This window comes from Sprattus sprattus (genome assembly GCF_963457725.1).
Source record: "Sprattus sprattus genome assembly, chromosome: 4".
NCBI lineage: Eukaryota > Metazoa > Chordata > Actinopteri > Clupeiformes > Clupeidae > Sprattus > Sprattus sprattus.
Window position 1 is genome coordinate 6,288,102 of NC_137923.1, and position 24,033 is coordinate 6,312,134.

General features: G+C 42.5%; 2 protein-coding genes across 2 annotated transcripts; both read right to left on the bottom strand.

Moving 5' to 3' along the window:
* Nucleotides 1–17,537: 17,537 nt before the first annotated feature.
* LOC308363561 (B-type lectin plumieribetin-like) lies at nt 17,538–18,802 on the bottom strand. The gene is made up of 3 exons (XM_080836365.1): nt 18,750–18,802; nt 18,049–18,142; nt 17,538–17,925 (listed from the first exon to the last, which is right to left on the bottom strand). Exons 2-3 carry the CDS (start codon nt 18,136–18,138, stop codon nt 17,659–17,661), a joined length of 357 nt encoding a protein of 118 aa, XP_080692491.1. The 5' UTR covers nt 18,139–18,142; nt 18,750–18,802; the 3' UTR covers nt 17,538–17,658.
* A 1,720-nt stretch (nt 18,803–20,522) lies between these two features.
* Nucleotides 20,523–21,605, bottom strand: LOC308364772 (B-type lectin plumieribetin-like). The gene is made up of 3 exons (XM_080838007.1): nt 21,557–21,605; nt 21,029–21,122; nt 20,523–20,933 (listed from the first exon to the last, which is right to left on the bottom strand). The coding sequence occupies exons 2-3, from the start codon at nt 21,116–21,118 to the stop codon at nt 20,667–20,669; spliced, it is 357 nt and encodes a 118-aa protein (XP_080694133.1). The 5' UTR covers nt 21,119–21,122; nt 21,557–21,605; the 3' UTR covers nt 20,523–20,666.
* Nucleotides 21,606–24,033: the final 2,428 nt, after the last annotated feature.

Sequence of the window (24,033 nt, forward strand, 5' to 3'; positions counted from 1 at the left end):
AAAAATGTCTGCTGTAGATTCACACGGCTCAGAGATATCAATTCAAAGACTGTGATTGAGTGATTGAGCCTTTGCCCTAAGATGAGTCAGCAACAGCTGAAAAATTACTTTATATACTATGGAGACATCCTTGTTCAGGTCCATGTCTATACTGCACAAAGCCGTGTCCGCAGGAGTATACCTGCCCCATCATACTTCCTTGACGACAGCTTTCATAGACAGCTACAGACACTACGGGTGGTAGTTGTTCTTATTATGCTACTTTCTAGTCTCTTGGCATTTGAAGTTGGTGCCCTTGTAGCACAGTCACAAAACAATTAGAGGGTACATGGACATCCGCCCAGAGCCTCCAATAAACACTCTGATGACAGAATTGTTTGTCACTCTGACCCTAGCGGATCCTTGCGTACTCGTGGATTTGGAAATTATAACACTAGTGTTAGGCAGTAATCTCCTTCAACGAGTTTTGTGCCATCTTGGAATCCCTATGCTCCCACATTGATAGATCATTGAGATATCAGCCCTGTAAGACAATGGCTCTCCAAGTTACAAAAGAAATGTTCCAAAGATGGTTACAATGTTGCCAAGACTATTCAAAAACAAATATCATTTCCCACACGACTTATTGGTGATGTTTAGCTATAACGCTTTTTGGGTTAAATAAAACATTTTTTTAGCTGTTTTTTGTATAGGGGGACAAGTGTTTCAGATCTAGTTCATGCAAATAGGAAGTGGCACTGGTTGGTGAACGAATCAGAAAAGAATATTTTAGGTTAACTGAATCAAACTAACCGAGTCCCGTAAAAGACTAATTTAGACTATGTCTACATAAAATGCCACAAGTGGTTTTGGAGGCGGTCTCATGTCACATGCTCACCACATGCTGAGATACAGCTGTTCTACTTAAGGCTCAGGCCTGAACCTCAGCAGTGACGGTCAGAGCTTTCACTCCGTGCTCTGCCTTCAATGCATTCCCTTGGAGCGTAAGATCAGGCCAGGTCAGCAACCAGCAGAAAAACAAAACACAGCACCACGGGCAATAAATAAATATGGCCTAGTGAGGGAGTGTGTCGGACAAGTCCAACGATGGTGACAAAACAAGCTTAGACGAGTGCAACAAATGAAAATCCAGTGATTCTGGAAAACCAAATACACCCCTCTCTTGAGTGCCTGAGCCTGTCAGTGGCAAAAACAAGCGGTTTACTTTGACGCAGATGCTTGCCCCATAGGATTTCATTGTATAGCAGTTTTGCAGTTGCTGTACTGGACCGATTCTGATCGTTCGTTGACCTTTTTTTGTAAAAGTTTGGAGCAAAAAAGAAAGAAAAAAATACAGCCCAGGTTGAACATTTTTGAAATTATCGCCGGGTGTGAAGTTAGAGTACTTATTGCACCTTTAAAACTATTGCTAACACTGTCCACCAAATGAGTATCTCAAGTTTGGATAGGCTAAAACTATCACACTTTTCACAAATGTGTTACTGACTGTTGTTCAGGAGGCTGTCCTTTTTATGAATGGCTACAAGACTTAATTACAGGCTCCTGAAGCCCTGGGATGTATAATTAGTCTAAAAGAACCACAGCATCGAACACAGACTTGCCTTACTTACAGCAAGAAGAGTAGACTACTTCAACTGTTAATAAAACATCTGAATCTAAACCAGGCGCCCTCAGACAGACACACTGTGTGGTACTTTTTATCACCCATTGACCCATTGAGTTCTATTGACACCATTTTCAACCTACATGGCCAGGCGAGGCAGTTCCATTTGGGCTTTATTAGCTTTTCTGCGTGCTTGTTAAACCTGGGGAATGTTTGCATAGTGCTGTTAAAGAATTTGCAACAAAAAAGCTCTGCTTCCTCTCCAGAGTCAGGGCGAGCTCAAGACCGTCTCACAATGCAGCTGATGTCGGAATGCATCATGGGTAATGAAAGCACACAGAAACATGGTTTAATGACATACTGCAAATGTCTTCAAGCTTAATTAAAGGCACCCAGTGCAACATTAGGGCATCAATATGGAAATATTCTGGATAAGACCATCTTTACATTTACTTCACCATATTAGCACATTTGCATCATTATTTAATACTTTGGGCGGTAAAAAGAGCCCTAAAACTAGCCGCAAGAGCGAAGCCCTTTATTTATTGGTGCCACCAATAAATAAAGATTAGGAAAAAAAATTGCCTCTCCCCACCGGCGGTGCTGGCAGCGCGATTTTCTATTAGTTCTCACCACACAACCACGTCTCATCTTTGCTCCTTGAATGTCGATATGTAATGGTATGGAGTTATTGAAACTTACTACGTGTAAAAAAGACTAGAAATTGAATGTTTATTTTTCGAGTCTCAAGCCTCTAATGTTGCACTGGGTGCCTTTAAGAGGTGAATTAACAGATTATTTGTTGCTATCTATTGGAAGCTTTTACAAAGTAGCAAATAGTAGAATTTGTTTGTATGTAATGTATTTTCCCTGCATTCTGCAGAATTTCACAGGCATGAGTGACGGCACTGTTTCCATGTTTACCCCTGGAAGACACAGGTTGTCCATGCAGAAGTGGGTCTCTTTTATCTAATGGACATTTGAACCCCTGTGCCGAGATCCCCACGGTAAACAAACCCTCCAGGCTTCATTTCCTGCCCTGACACCCCCTTTCCTCACCGCTACTGTACGGCCACCGGCGTCACAGCCTCCTATTACACCTCAAGCATTATTTATGAAGCAGGCCTATGCCTCCTGCAGTGTCTGGCCAGGCCTTGGTTTATTACCTCCATGCCTGTGTGATATAGTGCTCCTATCTCTTCACAACACATAATTCCGCGGGGAATCAGAACCTTGTCATTTATCATGTCCTTCATCCCACAAGCCAATCTCAAGTGCTTGGGCTGCGGACAGTATCTATAACTCTGATCTCCAGCCCGGGTGCAATACCAAGAACCTCAATGGCCTCCTCCACAGGGACAGGAAATGCACACAAAGTAACGAAGGCATCCGCTCCACTGCTTGCCTGCTATAGTTACAGTGTTGAAGCGGAGCACAGGGCACACTCCTGGAGCTGCTGCAGGTGCAGGCTCTGCCCCAGGGGGGGGGGGGTCCCCCCTACTGCCACTTTGACCGGGGGAAAGATGACCCATACAGAGCACATAGAAGAGAACACGAGATGACATAAGATGAGATGACAGAGAAGGGCTACACTCATAACACTGAAACAAGCTGTCTAGCAACACAATGATAGCGCTATCCTGTTTGTATTTTCATTACAGCAATGGAACCTTATTACTGCCTGCAATGGAATAATTAATGAGGATGCTTCAGATCCAACTTAGGACACAAATCCACCCTGTTCCAGCAGGGGAAATGTGTGTGTGTGTGTGTGTGTGTGTGTGTGTGTGTGGTTGCGTGTGCAGTGGGTGAAGGGCCCTCGGCACACTTTAAACAATACTAAACCACTTTGAGCCTTAACCTCAGAGGCGTTCACAATGGCATAAAGAATGTGCTGGGACATGCTAGGCCACACGTTTAGATAAAAGACAGATTACGAAAGCGCTGTGACAGGCAGAGCTCGAGGCGATTCGCGCCTCTGGTATTTCCAGCTGCCGTGCCCCATGTCCTTTCATTTCAAACAGGAAGCGGAGTACCCCAAACATACAGCTGTTTTGGGTCATTTCGGGCTATCTAACCCAGGGGCCCGAATGGAAAGCCACACACACTTCTTTTCAGCTCCAGAATGAACGGCACATTGTAAGCCCACTATCGACTGGCTATGATTTATAGCCCAAAACATTGGGGCTTTTTGGGAACAGGGCATTTAAAACTCTAAGTTGTGGTGGGGGCTGACCACTCAAAATGAGCTGGCGTAATACATTCGATGAGCAGCCAATTGCACACATGGCGAGTACAAAAACCATACATGTGTCGACTGGGAAAATCTTTTCTTTTTTAAAAGTTGGATGATGGCTAAAGGCTAACATAGTTAAAGCTCACAAGACACACAAAAGAGTCTGATAATTGCTCAAGACACTGGTCATTTTTTCCTAATACCACAGATAGGTAGAGACTCAGTCAGAGAATGATCAATCAGGAAACAGCCATTATTCTTGAAATGATGTGCATCACGGCAGAGAGGAATGTTTAACTAAGCAGATTCACCCGTGTCTGATTAGACACTGAAACAGTCCAAGTATCCTAAACTGCGGAATGGGTGTCAACCAATAGCCCCGCCATACATGAATATGTATCAGGCAGCTACTCTGAGACGGGAACTGCAACAATGTTGGTTCACAAAGGACTTTGTTTATTAGAGGATCCAGACATGAGCAAATGTTTCAGAGACCTGTATCATGGGGGTGAGGGTATAAGGACTACATTGACATTCTGATATGACCTTAGATAAGAGGTTGTGAGAGACACCTATTCCATCACACCTTATGCTATCCCTAGGGGCACAGTATTCCAGATGGCAGGACACTTAACCAGACACCCGAAGTCTCATTACAAATACAATTCAGTCATTCACTATTAAAACAGCAATAAGATGTTCTGTTTCAAAACTAGCAAGCTAACTGCCTAAAAGTTACGCAAAAACATTGCAAACACCAACAACAGCCCAGTTGGCACTGCTAGAAGCTTGTCTACACACTAACTTGTGTCTTTTGGCAGTGTAGTTGGCAATGCTGTGAAAGCTTTTCTTTAATTTTTGCAGGGTGTTCAAGCCCGGAACATAGAAACGACATAGTGCATGGTGCATAGTGCATCTAGTGGGAAAGGCTCAGGTGCTTATCTGGCCTTCACATGACCACATGCTATCAAAATGAATTTGAGGATGGTATCAAAAAGCCATACCTCAAAAAGTTGTTGCAAGTTGTAACTTTAATTCTGCTCTTTAATCCTGATTTGCAACTCCTTCAACATATTGGTGAAGACGATCTGAATGCAACAATAAAACGATAATCCCACAAAATACTACTAAAAAAAAAGGCTGTCCCAACTATACTATAAGGCTGCCCAACTCTTTCATTTCTTGAGCACCACAAACCCCTGTCTGATAAGGGACAAACGGGGCTCTGCTCTGGCTCATGTGCTGCTGTTGCAGGCTGGCGGCCATGTGCTGTTGACAGAGGAGAGTGCTGATGGTGCTGCCCTGTTTTCATCTGAGCCTGAGGAGAGTCAAGCAGCACGCACTGACTGCTATCCTTGGCCGTTTTATCTGCGTGTCTGAAAGCACAGCTTTACTGAGCCTGAGAACATGGGTCAGGAGAGTGAGGGAGTGAGTGAGTGAGTAAGTGTGTGTGACAGAGAGAGAATGTGTGTCTGATAGACAAAACATTGGTCTGAAGGGGAAAAGAAAAAGAGGGATAAAGAGTGCAGTGAACTGGGAAAACTAGGGAAGTTAATTGCACAGTAAAGATGGGTCTACTACCGCACCCTTTGTGCTGTAGTCTGTTCTTGGCAACTGTCTGGGAGCTTTGAATCTTAGTGACTGTGTGTGTGTGTGTGTGTGTGTGCGCTGCACGTCTGATCCTGAAACTGAGCTAATGTGACTCTGCACTGAAAGCCCTCTCCCGTCACACTCAGCACAGCCCTGAAAGGGAAGAGAGCCACCACCACCACCACCACCACCACCTCCTCCTCCTCCTCCTCCTCCTCCTCCTCCTCCACCTCCTCCTCCTCTCTGCTGAGCAGCCTAAAGGGCGGCGGGCGTTATATCATAGGCCCCAGAGTAGCGCAGCAGCATGTGAGCATGTACCTCAGCCTCGGACAGGGGGGGGGGCAGGGGGATGGCGGGCCGCGTCTGGAAGAGGGACCCGCAGGCCCCGTCTCCCTGAACCTCTGCTGCTTGATACCGCATGACCGTGAAACCAGGAGCTCTGTGCAACACAGAGGCTCGTTCATGGCATGGCCACAGAGGGAGGACAGAGAGTGGGGCGCATTCGAGCGTGGACTCGTGGGGTTGGGGGAGAGAGAGAGGGACGAGAGCGGCCTCTCCCTTCTAGGGACTCGTGAAACTGACGGCCTGGCGAGAGGAATGATGTCAGATTGCACCATGTTAGCTGGCCGTCCCACACGGTGTTAGTCGCTGCAGGAGGGCCCGGACGACTGAATGACACGCTTTGTGTGGGGAAGAGTGGGGCAGACAGACAGAGAGCTTTGTTTCCTCTGGCTGCTCTCTCATCGTTCTTCCCCCTATTCCCCCACCGCACCTCTCCACCCCCGTAACCATCAAAAACATATGAGTACACCACTCCTGTAATGTCAGGGACTCAAAGTCCTTTTCATTGACAGTAGCAGCAGATAGAGGAGACCTTGTACTGTACCTCTGCATTGTAAATGCTTTGCAAAAGTTTCTCTTTTGGCTTCAGATCAAAAACACATTTGCTACGGGACAGTAACTGGAGTGCTAACTGGCAGGAACCTGGAGCTAGCTAACCGGAGTGGCTCTTGGCCCATAACAACCAAAGACAAACATGTAGTGAAGTGGGAGTGGGTGGAGCAGCGTGGACGGTAGTACGGGAGTTATGTCCAAGATGTTTTCCCTGCGTCTCATGTATCCAAGAGAGGGAGGGAGAAAAAACCTTGGTAAAACAAACAACAAGAAACCCTGGCTCTCAGAGAACTAAATTTAGAAAGACAACCAATCTAACTCTTTTGGTAATATATGCATTGCATTGGCTATGCATTGCTTTCCTTTGGTAGGAAACTTTCTTGTGAATCGGAGAACAAAGTTTGACATTTTAGTGTGTCTAGAGGAGGTTCTGTTCAGCCAAGTCATTTTCTGCGTTTTCAAGATTAGTTTAACTTCAAATTAAATGAATAACAAATGCCTGAAATCCAGCCCACTTTGTTTAGATAGATTGCAAATCACTGAGCGCGGTACAGATTACATAGGAATTAGGAATTAGAGATTAGAGCAGAAAAAGACAAGGATTTTCTCTCTCTCTCTCTCTTTAAAAAATGAGTTTGGCTGTGGGCTGTGTCTGGCTCTGGTAGTTATGTAATGTGTGCACCTCCCATCACGTATGCATGGACGCACAAACAACTGGATGAGTTCAAATGTAGACCTTGCACATGCATGTACGCGCATGTACACACACAGAGACACACACAGAGACACACACACACACACACACACACACATACACACACACACAGAGTAAATGCATGGACAATCGTGCTAGCACAAGGGCTCAATAATCCTGATGTCACGTTTAAACTGAAAGAGCCATCTGCTCTATGATGCTTCCCCCATGCACCAGTTCACTCGAGGTGGGTGAAAGTAGATCCATTTAAAGGAACAGCACACAATTATAAAAGCACACTGCAGGACAATTCGGTATGCAAACATGTACGGACCCACATTCAGACATTTGTTGAAATTGAGTACAACTAAAGAACGAACAACTAAATGAATTACCTTGAGTACAACTAAAGTAATTAAATGAATGTACAACTGTTACATTCCTGGAATTTCCTGGTTGCACATCAGTTAGATTACATCCAAGTAAAGGCTTACAAATGCAATATTTAGCATCAGACTGAATTTATCTTGACTGTGATAACCGATAACCAAATAAACAACCTGGGGCTAGCGTTTTCATTTTTATTTTCTCAGGTCTGTCCAAGACAAGATGCCATCTTGTGGGATCACATGATTCCTTCAAACAGCCAGTGATGGCATGTGAGCAAGAGGACGCTCAGGCTGTCAACAAGAAGCAATCTGCAGCTCAGAGACCCAGAGGATGCTAATCATGTCAGGGTACCTATCGCTTTCATAAAGCTTCCCTGTTATTCTTTGCCTATGAATGGATGTATTGTGCCAAGTGACTCAGGCAGCAAAGCTGACTATTCCAGCCACATTCAGCAGCCCAAGTAATAAGTGAATCTTATACTGTTACAGAGGAGCACCTCCATACAGCAAGAATGGCACATGGCAAGCGACTTAAGCTGAGAAATGCTCTATTAATACGCAAGGCATCCACGAAGCAGAAGATTTCAATCCAAGAGCAAGGGATGTTTCTTCTTCTTATATAGCCTATTCATTAGCCTTCTGCCATAAATTCATACATTCTCAATACAAACTCGAAGGGGTTACTATGTGTCAAACAGTCCAACCTTCTGTTTGAGGGGCGGGGGGAGGAGTAGAGGGAGACCATGAGAATGCAGGCTGGGCCCCAGTCACACTGAAGACATGTGGGTGGAGAGGCCCTTTGACATGGCACCGTCAATCTCATTTCCTCCCCATCAGGGGTGCCCGCAGGATGCTCACTGATGGTATGCTCACTTTTGAATTTGTACACATATACAATACACACACACACACACAAACATACATGCGTACACACATATACAAACATCTGTGTAGGCATGTATGTACAAGCACAGCTAGAATGGGATTGTTTGCATCAACTTTAGTGCATGGCAGTGTCATCAACACACTAGCAGGAGCCCTTAGGGAGAGACAGAAGACCATGCTCTATAATGAAGGGAAAAGATTCAAGAGAACACTGGAATGCAGTCGTCATAGGCCATCTCACAAGCCTAGTCATGTCTGCATCTTGTAGTGGTGATTGCTCTACTTCTGCTCCTCTTCAGCTGGGGCACACAGATGCCTGAGCTTCCACCCTGACGAATGAGAGCCGGTCAATATCCATTTATTGATCCAACCTTGTAAATGGGAACTTTCTGGAACTGCCATCAAGCTCTAGGGTTCAGTAAAGCGTGATTCTTTGGATGGGTGAATTAATCTTTGCCATCCCAGCAGTCAAACAGGGGCCATTTTATTATACTCCCATGATGAACGAGGGAGGCTACCTTCAGGAGACTGATTTGCTGGCGCAGGGGCCCCCTGTGGCATCCCCGTCACAGGAAGCACTTTTCATAATCTAATACAGTGCTGTGACGGCAATGGACCGGTTCATCAGACCTGAAGGTTAATTCTAGACTGTGCTGTTCCTTAGTCCCTGCAGGTCAAAAACCTATGGCTAAGCAATCCTGTTGATCCATAAACAAAAGGGAACAAACCAGGGAAACAGAGGGAGAATGAAGAAAAAAAAAAACTCAGACATGTGGTCCCAATATGTACTACGGTCCACACTGGTATATTTTGGCATCTTTTCTACACAGATTATACCACCACCAAGTCCACCAAGTGACAGGTCTACCATGAAAACCACAACATGGTGCTGAGCCCTCCTCCAACTTCCTGGTCTCGAGGGGCCTCAGCTTAGCTTTTGCAGCGCTCAGCATCATGGGTAAATGAATGAGGGCAGAGGGGCGGGCTCTGCTGCTGCGGCTTCAGCCCTCAGCGATGGCGGCCGAAGACACCCTTCCAGGCCCAGAGATAGGGAAACATGGGTGTGTGCACTCATAACATCAGCCTTTTCTCAGAAATCAAGGAAGGGTCTCGCAACAGGACGTGCAAGAGGGAGAGATCAAGAGAAAGGGGGAGTGTGTGTGTGTGGGGGGGGGAAATGCCAAACGGATGGCTTCATGCATACAGACAGATGGATCACTCTGGTTTTTCTTTACACTGGCCAGGAGCCAGGGTGAAATACCCCTCACAGCTGAGTGCCTGGAAAACAGCTGACTGTGGGAAAAAAAAGACCCTTCAAGTTTAACATATGTTCCACAGCCAGGGTTGTTTGGGGTCACAGAACTCAAGGCAGGACTAGAGAGCAACCTGTACCTTGTCAGGTCAAACAGAGCCTAGCTGTACAAACATTCAGATACACAGCTTCACTGAATGATTCACTGTACTGTCACAGTGACTAAAACACATAAGGGTTTCTTGCTGCAGTCTGCAATCATGCGTCTTCTGCACTATTTTGAATGCACAGTAAACTAAGGTGTACAAACGGGGGTGAATTCAATCAGGCAATTGGTAACATTCAGTGGCACTCGGTGGAAGTGCTGTACGCAACCTAGGGTCCATGTCCTGGATTAGATTCCCTTCCTGGTCGGCCATGTTTAAGGGTGAGCTCAGAGGGGCTGTCCCAGAGGGCCTTCACTCACACCTCCGCACGCTGCCCATTTAGCTGGCAAGGGACTTATTTTAGGTCATTTAACACACCAAGCTCTACAGAGTGATTCAGGACAGTCCTCTCCAGCTATGTAATATGATTTGTAATGTAGCCAATGCAAGCCTTTTAAAAAGGTGCTTAATATATGATCATCATAGGAGAGTAAGTACCTAAACTGGAATGTCTTCAAGCTGTTCATTTCACTATTTGGTTGCCTCTTTAGCAAAACCAATATGGTTCCATCAGTGGAAGATGGAATGACTTCAAGCCGTTTATTCCATAGTTTGTTTGCATGGAATGACACATTTGTTTGACTTTTGACCTCTGGGCAAAAGAGATTAGTGAGCACAGTATCGCTTTTCCAAAAAGCAGACATGATGCATCTGACTCATTTTTTTTAGTGTTGCAATCCTGTCTGGAATTGTACCTTGACTGTAAACTTATATGTCAAATGACTTCATTAGATGACTGCATACTTGTCCTCGCCTGTAATAAAGCTGCAATGTAAACAAGGCAAAACAATCATCCTCTGTCCTGACGTCCTTCACAATGTTACAGGAGGTAACCCTGAGGGATAGGTTCTCGCTTCCTCTCACGCCCCTCTGTCTTTCTGCCTCATTCTTAGGACCCGGTCAAGCATCCAAATCTGGACAGAGATCACAGCAATGCTCAAATTCTACAGGGGTCTTGTGATGCCCTACAAGTACCCAGGTGATGCTGCAGTTGGTCAGGGGAAAAAGTGGCAAGGTTGTGGCAGAGGGGCAAGCTGAGGGGCATACTGACATTTCACAGTGAACTGAAGTGAAGTGACGTGAAGTTCACTGAAATCACTAAAGGTCTAAAAGTTAAAACAGGTTCTAAAGTCACCTTGCATAAGGCAACGCTTGCCAGCTCTCCACCATAAACATTGGTTTTATGTGAAATGTCAGGTTAGTGTCAGAACTGACATGCACATACCAGCATGACACACTGAACTGCTTAGACTTGATGAATAGTTTCACGCCGCTGGGGTTTTCAGTCACACACAGCTGCTCATGAGGGCAGTCCTCGTAGGCGTAACAGTTTTGGACAGATGGATCATCTCATATGTACGAAAAAACAGGGAATAGAGACAAAAGTCCTTAATATCCATCTGCTCAGGTGTTGTGTAGTGTCCTTTACCTGACTTCAAGAGGGTCACTCTAGATTAGTGAGATCACTATAAGGTCACACAATCTTGGCATCTCTGAATTTTAGGTTATAGTAGGTATGTTGACACAGAATGTTCGCCGCGAGCGGTTGTTGTCTCAATAACATGATCCACTCTGCGTTAATACTGTCAATATGTGTCATACAAAATTCACTCCTCGCCGCCTGGTGAGAGTATGTTTGTCCTGAATACGTCAGTATTTACATCGAGTACAACCACTGTAATCGTTAGACATTTCGAGCTTTCAGCCCTGAGGTGTTTTCAGTTCACCGCAACTCTCTGAAAATTTGAGTGGCTTTCAACCGGTCAGCGGACTTCATCTAAAGCCTTGGACACTGATGAAAGATAGGTGGACTTGAATATATACTTCTTATCTTGGTACACACGAAATTTCATCGAAATTCATGGTCGAGAAAGTATTAAACTAAATCGCGGAAAATTGTTAGTCATTGTTAGTCAATTGTGATGAGTAGATTAGCGAACGTCCTGTCAGATGCACTGCAGCAGGCGTCGTTTGTGAATATGAATGGCACTTATTAATTATAGTTGTTTTCAGTGAGGTACCATGGGTCTGATGCCCATTCCAACTAAATGTTCATGGTTTCACTTGAAAGAACTAACAAAAGTCTACCTTCTGTTCAAATTTCATGCAAATATCTGATAAAATGAGGAAGTTACAAGCAAAAACATGTGAATAATAAGCGTTTTCGGTCACATGACTTCCATTGTAAGTAATGTATAATATTTTGATATAATCGGTGATATTACAAATACCATAACTCTCTCAATCCTCAACTGATTTTCACAATCCAGGTGTCATTGTAAAGGGAATGTCTGGCTCTGTCTAGTCATGTGATCCATTTTGAGTTTAGGGGTGTTTGATAGGCCTCTGTGTAAACTAGAGAAATAGTTGTATGAATAGGCTACAGCTTGTTGATTTTATTTTTATTTTTTGCCCATCTGCCCGACATGTTTAACACAGGTATTCACTCTCATATTTCCTCTTTTGGTCATGTATTTCAATTTCACACACACACACACACACACATGCATGCATTGCTAACACAGGGAAAAGGGGAACTGCTCAGTGGAAAACATTAAGAACAAGTGTAGCTTTTCACTGTTGTTCTATAAGCAGGTCTGTCTTGCCCAACACCCGGCCCTCGGGCACCTTGTAACGACACTGACGCAACAGCACGGACTGGAGGAAACAGTAACGACTGTATTCCACTGATGGGGGCTGTTTGTAAGATCGGATATACTTCAATCCTGATGTTCCCCACAAAAAATGTACCCCTGCTAATATCAGGGAGACTCATCTGAGAACACTCCTGCTTAGGAAAGACCAAACCAGTTTGTTAAACTCAAAAGAAGCTGCACTCCTACACTCATATAGCGTGTGACCTACTGCTTGATATAAACATACATACAAAATACAAACTGCTCAGTTTACAAAACAGTGATGGGTTTTTTTCAGATTTGTATAAAACATTAGGAGCCCCTCATCTACAGTTGTAGGCAATACATGTGATTACTCTAGGGTTAGAAGTAACCAAGTTGTCTTGATGGGTAATCAGTAAGTGACAGAGGAAGAATATGTGTGCCTCAAGAGATAAGATTTTAGTATTACCTTACTGAGAGTTATCGGTCACAAAAAGCTTAAACGCTCAACTTCAGTGAATTTGAACAAGGTCACAAAAAAACTCAGTCCAGCTATGAGAGCTAAAAAAAACAATCAATTTTATACTGAGAAAACTTCACTGATAAGGAAAGTTTGAGGCTATACACTTCTGTGAGCAAAAACTTTGTATTATACATGCGTGTGTTTGTGTTATGTTTTAAAAAGAGTGGATCATGGGCCTACAGCATATTCATAAGCTAGCAGAGAGGATGCTTGATGCCTTGAAACACAAGCTTTGTTATGTCAAAAAGCGGTCAAGCTTTCTCATGTCAAAATGTAGGCTATTAGTTGCTTAAAATCTAATGTCATGTTGAACATAAAGAAAGACAAATAGCCCTTAAGGGAAAATGTATACGTATTCAAACATGGTGCGTGCGAACCACACAAACATCGCTCTAGATAGGAATCTGCTGTAAGATAGATGTACACCTATGTATAGCTGCGTTTCAAAAAACAGGGTCTTCGAGTTTCGTGGAAATAACAACTTTTCGCTCATGCTTTCTTTGTTTTACTTAACATTATTATTACCAGACACAACCCGTAAAGGTACAAAACACCATGTAATGTATAGACAAACATTAAATCCACTGCTGTATCACAGTTCCGCTGCACTTGGGATCAACTTGAGCATGAGCACAGCACGAGTAAAGTTCGAACATTTGAATTCCGCACCACTCATCTATGAGCCTACCTGCTCCTTTCGCTTCTGCCAGCGTCCACAGGGGCTTTCCTCCAGGATTTCACTCTCATCCTCGCTCTCCTCCTCCTTACCCCCGGACCCAGAAATCCTCTCCGGGACAGACATCGTCATTTTATCCTGACGTAGTGTATTTATTTGCTTGGTCTGTCTCGGAACTGCGCATCCAGGTTTTCCCTGCCTATGTCTCACAACAGTCGAAAAAATGCAAATCCTTGTTTCATCAAATTTGGCCAAGGCCGCAGACTGTTCACCCCAAGAACCATAAGGTGTCTGGGCAGAAGAACAAAAACGAAGCCTAGAAAGATTAAATTCAAAAGCTGTAACCTAGCTAAGGCTAGGTTACCACTACTACGAAGACTACTGTCACTTTGAGATCCTTGCGTGTACCAACGTTTCACAATTCAGGAATCCTCGAAAAAATAGTTACGCCGTACATAATCTGACCACGTGTTATAAACTATTTTCATTGCCGCCGCAATTAACGTGGGCTACGTGAGAGGATGGGTTCACTTCGATTTAGCATACTTTAAACACATTCTATCCCATTCGCGCCTGGTCTACTTGCTTGGGAGCATTTGAGCTTCCTCTAGCTCTCTCGGCTAAGTCAAAACACTACCGTAAGTATCCAAATATATGCAGTCCATCAAAGCCATGTTCAGCATTACCGCCACATATGTATGTGATATTCATTGATATAAAGAAACTATGGGCGTAACGTTACTTACCAGATTGCTTGCAAAAAAATATATATATATAAATATAAACTATGCATTTTAAAACATGATAATGCGCCTTTTTCATGTATGGTGGTTGGTGTGAGTGTAGGGGTGTGGATAGAATGGAATTTCCCTATGCAGATATTTCTCAAGTTTACTGCTAGGCATGATGGAACTTATCATGCTATTCTGTGGTTTCAGAAAGAGCAATCCACCCCAGTCATATCTGTGATTTAGCTAGAAATAGCATACACCCATAGATATAATATAAGAGTAAAGAAAGCTACGGGAAAGAGAGGTGATCACACACAAACACACACACACACGCCTCTTTCTCTCTATTAAAAGCATGGGCGGTCCCTTCTATAGGCGACATAGGCAATTGCCTAGACTGCCACCCAGAGGGGGCCAGAAAAAAAACTGCACCCAGCAAGGAAATACAAAATAAAATAATTATTATGATTTTTTTTTTCTAGGCAGAGTTTTTTGCGCCCCCTTCTAAATATCCAACCAATATTTTGGCAATAAAATAAATAAATTAATATATCTACCGTTGCCACGGACACATTTTTACGGAGGTTTCTTTCCGTATTGTTCATTTCTATTCTGTAGCATTATGGAACATGGTGTTTTACAGTGGAGAGGGTCAAAATAACAGCTGCCTCTCCCGTCGACATGGAGCTAAATAGGGCACCTCCAGTCCTCCACCTTCAGGCCCAATGGCCCCCTCTCGCCATGCCCACAACACCCACTTGGACACTAGGGCAGCCTGGATGTACAGACATCACTGGATGACTTTGATACTGCAGAAAAGAAAAGTTTACTTTGACGTGCATTCTTGCCTCACTGGATTCTATTGGATACAATGCTGGACCAATTTTGATGGTTTTGTTCCTAGTAAATATATAGACCCAATAAGATCTAAAAATAGGGCCCAAGTTGAAAATCCAGAAATTCCCCTTTGAAGTAAGAATCCTTTAGATTTTTGATACTATGTATGATAGCATTTCATTTTTCTGGTAATACCTATTGTAGGCCTAGGCTACCTACCAATACATTAACAGTCTTTAATCCAGGGATAATTTCATTATTTTAGTTATATTAATAAAGACAGACTGGTTATGGGAAATATATATATATAAGCTTTCATAGAGCAATCTCGATGTTGGTCAGCTAGATTCAAAATATTCTGTAGTTAGTTTTGGCCAGATATGTTATTTTGAATAAGGGATCCTGCACGGGTCCAGACCAAATGAGTTGCTTCATGAACCGATCCAATTCAGATTTGGGCTGGTTGTGCTGCTTTATGAGTGCGGGTGTGGTCTGGGATAGATCTGTTCTGGATCTGTTCTGTCATGCTAGTGGACTCCGATCTGGACCCGATTGTGGATCTGTTCCAGATCCAATAATGTTTCCAGGGAAGTGCATGGACCTTTGTTTGGGAATTCCCTGACCCTTCACTGCATTCCATTTGTTCAGTTGGTCTGGCCAACTCTCAACGGCGCTCCACTTCAGCCACCTGATTGGACAGTCCTTTAACCAATCAGACCAACGATACTATACAACGATACAACGATCGGTAATAAAGCAAACACATATTTTTTCTGTATGAATTGTTCCAGGGCAAGTTTCTGTTCTGTTTTCAAAGAAAACTTGCCTTATCGAAGTTTTGCGGTGCTTCGGCGGCCACCATGTCCAATGTTTAAAAACTCTCCGTGCAGTAGATTTTGTAACGTAGCCGTGGTAAGTTTAAATCCGCCAATGGCGCGCCAGGTAGCCAAAAGCCAGTTTGTGATTGGCTCCAAGGATTCTGGAAATCTTGAAATGAACGGGTATGCAAACTTGGCCAGACCCAGTTCTGAGGCAAAATCAATTTGGCCGGAAGAAGTGGGGCGGGACTTCCCAGACTACATGGACCTAGGATCCTGTAAAGAATCAGTTGGCTATCTGGGAGTGCCTCACAAAACAGGTATATATATATATATAGGCCTTGTTTAGCAGTGAAAAGCTGTCAAATATTATCAGATGATCTAACATGCCTATGTAGAGTTGAGGTTTGTGATATGATGTCACGTTGCCATGGAAATATATTTTTGTATTTCTAAAATGCAAAATACTGTAGTTTATTTATGCGACATGTCGTGGTAACTGTTTTTGAGTATGTTTGCACATCCCTGCTTCTAACCGTGTAAGCCAATGCTCAAACCTGCTAAAGACATAGGCAACTGCAAACTAAAGGCTTAAGAATCGGTTTACTCAGTCTCACTTAACATCTGAGACATTTAGATTTTGAACAAAACAAGTTAGGATATCTCTGTTTGATGCAAAGGTATAGGCCTAATCGGTTTGTATCTGTAACTGGACTTTTTCTGTATTTGCTGTGTACTTACTGTGTTTTTGGTCCCTCGATGATGTCTAGATGTCCCTAGATGTCTGCAAGAACCCATCAGCCTTCAAAACATCTAACAAAAGCGCCATCTATTGAAACCTGAATATAGTTATACCTACTCTGACAGGGTAAAAACGACAGACGTTCTTCCATTATCGAAGTACAGTGTTTATCTGTGTTACGCTGTAATCAATGATAATTCAGGTTTAGTAATATTGAATGTATTGGGTAGGCCTAATCTATGGAACATTGCACTGCAGAGTTCATTAATGCATGCTGTAATATTGTTTAACAGCAGTGAATTGTGTGATGGTATGCAATGGTACGCATTTCTGTATGCAAATAGTGCAAGAACACCCCCCAAGATCCGGCCAAGAGTTTGCCTAATCTCAGGATTACTAAGCAGGAACTCATGGAGGCAAGTAGGTGACTTCGGTCGTGACTTTGGGAGTCTGATTCTAGACCAATCCAGCAAAAACAAGATCACTCTATGTGTGCCTTTCACTTTGCCACAAGGGGGCTTGCAAGCATTTCATTTCATTATATCAAAGCCTTTTACTGTTCCCTCCTGGCTTTCTCTTTCATAGGAGAAATGCATTACGCCCACAAATCTAAGGGTATTCGTGACTCAAATCCCAGAATGGTTGTTCCTTGAAAGTATTACAACGTGTCTCTATACGCGTATGTCAACTTGGCAATAATTTAGCATGCAATGCAACATTTTGAACTGTTCATCCATTGGAATTCCAACTTGGCACACCTCCCCATTTTACTCGAGACCATTTCAAAGACAGCTTTTCAAAGCCAGGGAAAACAAAATGACAATGACACAAGACTTGGCAAAGTATGTCTGCAGTATGGTTTTTATTGAATGAACTGAATAATCAAACATTGAATTTGACTCCACATGTGCAAATAGAGTGCACTGTTGCCTGTGCCTACACCCTGTAATAGGAGACAGCATCCTCATTTGAAACCCTTGGACTGGGAGGAGTTCCACACCTCCTCTCCATCCCTCTCAATCACCAGGTTTCCGTCGTTGCGGAGGTGCATGCGGCACATCTTGAAGCCGCCAGATGCTGGGGTCTTGGTCTGCCACATCATCTTGTTGTCACGCTTGTACATGACAAAGTTGCAGTCGTCCTGCATGCAGAGGCGGTGGGCCTCCCTCTGGCCAGATGTGTCAGATGACCACATCTGTCTCCAGCCATAGATCACAAAGTTGCCATCATCCTGCAGTCCAAAATCAGATGGTTATAAACAGGCAGTGTAAATCTCCACAGACGCAAAATTTAGACTTTTCTTCAAAACTCTTTTCCTTAACAGAATTTTTCACATTAGCATGAAAAAGGCTACCTGGAAAACGGCCTTCCATTCACGGTTGTTGGACCAGAGGTGGTCTCCCTTGCGGAGCTCATCAAACTTGGACATGTAGTTTCTGCTCATGGTTCTGTAGAGTCAATTCAAGGCAACTGTGATTTAGGCCTATGTGTTTATATTTTACATAATACATATGTTCTAGTCCTGTCTTAATGGAAAAGAGCCTTGAGAACATATAAAATCACAAAAGTAGAATATGTTGAGCTCAGTCTAGCTGATCTCAAGACTCATATCCACTAATGAGAAATGAAGGTTTAGGTACACTGAAGTATTGAGCCTCCTTATCATTAAAGGAAATCCTGACAAGGAAGAGAGACCAGAAATGTTTAGACTAGGTGGGATAGAAAACATTAAAAGTTTTCTTTGCTGTCCATAAGAGCTAAAAGAAATAAGGTCAAAATTAAAGTACTGTGGCATCTCTGGGAATTTAGCTTGAGACACATTGAACAGATACTGGATGTTACACATCAATTTAGTATTCAAATTGCGCACAGTGAAATGGATAGCCCCCAGGGCAGTCAAAAATACCCAGGACTTACAAGCCAGGAAGTCCAGAGAGGTGCAGCCTTACCCGGATATCTGGCTAAAGGCACCCAATCTCTGCCTGCATAACGTTGCCAGTGAAAGAGAGAAAGAGAGAGAGGGAAAGCAATAGAGAGAAAGAGCACAGTACTCACAGGCTGGATGTGCTTCAGTGGATCGTCTGCTGTGGCTGTGGCTGCGGTTCCAGGTGAAGTGATGCTGGGCCAGAGAAGCAGCAATTTATAGGCCCAGGGCAGAGGAGGAGGCTGCAGGAGGAGGAGGAGAGGGACTGAGGAGCTCTTTCACGCCTGAATAGACTATGTGATGCTGCACGAGTTGATCTGTTAATTTGGTTGTGAAATGTGCTTAATTTACTCTTGCAGGAATTTACCATTTAAAAGCAAAAAACTCTTTCATGTACTAACAAGATTGGTCCTGATTTGAGTTTAATTTGCACCTTATAAAATACAATATTGAATGAATGCCATCTGATCTTGTGATCAGTTAAAACATTTTGTTACACTTTCATCTTCATGGAAACCATCATAAATTAGAGATTTATGGAAGGGGTCTGCATGTTTACATCAACTGGTCAGGTAAAGTGAGCGTGTGAAACTATTAGACATTATTTCTTGTTCATGACTTGATAATTATGTAAGTTGTTCATCTACAGAAAGTAGCATTCTCCAAACGGCCATTTATAAGACTTCAGTGTGCCTACTGAGGGCGAGGCAAAGGATCTTGATGAAAATCCAATCAAATTCACAGTAATTATGTCACATACAGTCATCTCAATAGGAACACACAAGATCCACTATGCTGCGAGATGTTTGACATACAAGCCTTACACTAACACTACACACAGCAGTGTGATGAAAGTGAATTTCAGTAACTTCAGACGATTATGCATATCTGTGCAAAGGCTCAGCAAGGTCAAAGACGCTGCCTTTTTCTTTTTTACAATCCCTCCAGTGTCCATTTCAGCACAAGACCATACGTCATAAATTAAATCAGGCAAACCCTCTGAAATGTAATGTTCCAATGTCATAAAGTCAGTAATGGACAATCTGAAATATATTACTTCTTTGTGAAAAGTGCCAAGGATGTTTAGCACATCACACTTCCACACAATCTGACCTGATGTGCCCCTGTGTCACCGCTATATTGCATGAACTAATTTAAGATGGTTGATCAAATGGTCGAGAAATAAATATAGCATCAGGTAAATTATTTTAGAAATGTTGGAAGTCACAAGAATCAAGATGGTTGTTGTTACTTTAATAATGCAAATCAAATCACATATTTTCTCTTTGAACTAAATTAGTTAAATGTTAAATGCAACAGACAGACACTAAGGTACAGTCAAAGTAAGATGTCAGTGAAGACATTACAGGTTGAGACTATGAGATGCAGGCTTATTATGAGCCTTAAAGTTAGACTGTAACCAGCCCTCTGAAGGATTTCTTTTGACCACACAGGGTTGATTTACTAATTGTATGTACAGGTAGAACATTGTTTGAATACCTTTGATTTAACTTTGCATTCATTTCTTTAAGATCATATGGGAGATATGGATTATGGATAAATGGAGTATGTCTTATCCATGTTAAAAGGTAGTGACTGATAAGTAAATGTAAAACATTTACGCTTTAGTGAGCTGAAACATGACGTTTCTGTCTCTGTTCCTAAGTGCGGACATTTATAGCTCTGTGTATTTGCTTAAAAGTGTATCTTCTGTGTGTGTGTAAGCAAGGGCTGATAAGAAGAACTACAGTAGTACCCCTTATTTTCTGCCTTGCTGATGCATTACGCTGCAAAAGTAATAGTAGGATGACCTAGGATGTGAGAGTCATTCTTTATAGTGGAATGCTTGATATGAACATACTTTTGGTGTCAAGAGGCAAAGAAGAAGGTAAACTTAGACGAAATGCATTTTATTTTGCTCTTTATTCAGCTTAAGTTTGTCAACCAACCAACCCCATTCAAACCCAACCACATCACTAACTGGAGGCAGAGTGGCTGAGAGCCAGAGAGAGAGAGGAAGACGCTCAGCTGAAGCAGGCCTCTCAGCTTCACTTCATCCCCTTGGACTGGGACGAGTTCCACACCTCCTCTCCGTCCTTCTCGATCACCAGGTTGCCGTCGTCACGCAGGTACATGCGGCACATCTTGAAGCCATCTGTCCTGTGGGTGTTAGTGTGCCAGATGGCTTTGTCGTCCCGCTTGTACATGACAAAGTTGCAATCATCCTGCATGCAGAGGCGGTGAGCGTCACGCTGGCCATTAGTGTCAGACGACCACATTGGCTTCCAGCCATGGATCACAAAGTTACCATCCTCCTGCATGACAAAGAGAAGGATTTTTTTTTTTTCAAATGACCAATACCTATATACAGGATAAAGTGTATTTGATGGGTGAGAGTTGGGTAAAGTACCTGAAAGACTGCCTTGTAGTCCTTGTTGTTTGACCAGAGGTAGTCTCCCTTGCGGAGCTCATCATATTTGGACATGTAGTTTCTGCTCATGGCTCTGCCATAGAAAAAGAACAACACAAAACAAACAGTCCTAGAAAGGTTAGAACTGTTCCCCTGAAATACAATGGAATTGCTGTTAAACACAACAAGTCTATGATGTGGGAAGAAAAAATATTACAAAATGTTAAAGGGGCGGATATATATATATGACATGCTTGCAGCTCTTAAACTGACAGATGCAGGCATGACAATGAGTTATACAGTTTACATCTGGAACCAATAGACACTGTCTTCAGAATTTTACAGAATTCTAATATCTTAGTTCTCAGACATCCTTATTTCATCCCAAAAGTGTATTAAAAATAATGTTTATTATATTAGCGTTACACTGTTCTGGAGAATTCTCCCTCATAGAGAGAACCTAACTACCATCTCGCCTCAAAATGTTTGAAGTTGAAATAACAGCACTTTCATCTCATGCATACTCACAAGCTGGATGTGCTTCAGTGGATCAGACTGACGAGGCAGCAGCTTTGGGTGAAGTGATGCTGGTGTCGAGACCTCCTATTTTATACAGACTGAGAGGAGGAGGTCAGGTTGGGAGGGTAGAGGGGTGTGGATCAGTGACAGAGGAAGCATTGTGTTGTGTTGAGAACAGAAACTTAAAGATAACGTTCTTTTATCTGTGCACACTGAATGTTTGTGAAATAACTAGATATAAACCCACTCATCATGTGGAGATGAAAGGATGGTTTACAAGAAAAATTCCAGACATCATGGAAATAGAAGGCCCTGTGATTGGGTAAAAGCAGTGTCTAAATGCGGAGGGAGCCACATGATTGCAACGAATCACACAACTCGGCATCTGTTGGATGGGGGCTTAAGCCCAGATGGAAAAGGCCTTCATTCAGCATTTGAAATTGATTTACATTATCATGTAAAGCATTCCGCGTACTCTAATATGGCTTCAAAACAACCATATGTTTAGCAGTCATAGCTTTATAATGCCTCTATGAACTTTTCTGCAGGCATTGTGCCTTAAGAAGTCATTCTATGTAATTGACTGAGCAGATGTGGGGAAAGTTGCTGTTTTTTAATTAATGCCCATCTGGTCAAGTATTTCCAAGTTTAACTGGTGAATGACAAGACATGTATAAACACAAAAAAAAGAGAAACAACATTTGCACAAAAGATTCCTTTTAGAGACAACTAGCACAAACAATTTAAGGGCCACCATTCAAAATTAAATAAAGGTATGTAATCAAATAATGCTGGAATGCAGCGCTTTAAAAATAGCAGTTAGCAATAGCACGTAAAGAATATAAAATAACAGATCGTGCACATGATTTAAAACTACATTCAGTGTTGGACTTCCCCAACAAGGTAGAGATCAAATCATATTTTTCTAATTATGGATTTCCCCTTTGGTGTTTAGTGTCTTTTTTTGTGACATCAATATTTTAAATGAGTAGGGGAGAGTGGGGTGAGATGTGCCAGTTTTTACTTTTAAGCGAGGCCATGACAGTAATGCTTCCAACTAAAATATGAACATATATTGCAGGATGTGGTGCATCTTTGGGAACAATCGTTTTGGATCTGAAATATAGTATTTAAGAAATATAGCTTTCTGAAAAAAAAGTGGTCTCGTGGCACAACTTGCCCCCGGTGCGGGGTAAGTTGTGCCATTAAAGAGAATACATTGGGGTAAATTGTGACATTGATTATTGAAGTAAAACAGTAAATATGCATCTCAGAAACTGTGTTGCTATATAAAAGCTAGATAAATTCAAAGCAAAATGACACATTTAAGGTTTATTTAAAGTTATTTTTCAACAACAAAAGCTGATTTTCTACAAGCCTATTGCGCCACACAAGCACATCAAAGGTACATTTTCTTAAACAAGGCCTAAAGCTTCCTGAACACATCAGAACAAAGTTGAGTTGAGTCAATTCTATTTAAAGGTAATTTACATGAACACATGTTCAGAACAAAATGGAATTCAAATGAAGACCAAATTGAATGGAGTTCTCTATACAGATCACTGGCACAACTTACCCCAGGCCCTTTGGCACTTATAGTGTAGTTTACCAAAGCACTTAAACATGTGTGAAATTGTGTGAAACCCATTTAGACACAACAATTAAAAAACCGTGATCATAGAAATTTTACTTTTAATTGAACTTAAATGTGCTTATCTCTCATGCAAAGAGGCTCTCTTCTTTGCAGGATGAGTTAAATGGCTGACTATTCAAAAATGTGTGGTCACTTGACCAATTTTTTCTATGGTCCCCTAGAAATAAGGAGTGGCACAACTTCCCCGCTGGCACAAATCACCCCAGTCTCCCCTAACCAAGGGTTTTCTGAAACAAGAAAATGTAAACTGCTACAAGATATCTAACTTATTTGTAAGTGGACCTGCTGAACAAACTAAGAGCCTGCATTTAGTGTTTGGTTTAGTTTTTTAAGTTGTAACCATAGTCCTAATTGCTTAACATTTAATTGAAAACTTTATGATGGTGTTTTTCTCCATTATTTACTTTAATGAAACTGACAGGAGATCTACAGCATTACGTTCCTTAACTATGAAAACCGACACTGCATTGAAAGCCTACGGAAACCAATAACATTAGGAGACGTTTGGCCTACGTCTGCAACTCTCTAGCTAACAGATTTGTCTTGCCAACTTTGCGAAATATTTAGGACGCCCTATAAAAGTTGTGAGGTTTGTCCCGGCCCACAAAACTACATCTGGTAAAAACTGACAGGTGTGTTTAAATATCCCTCTGACCATATCCACTCTTTATGAAAGTTAATCCTCGGAACACAGTGTAATCGTTAATCCTAACTATTAAAGACTACTAGGCTTTGCCCGCCAGTCATGTCATACACAGTCGACAGACAGAATGACAGAGATAAGTGGATTTAACGATGAGCTATACGCCATAGATATAATAACGGCTAAGGT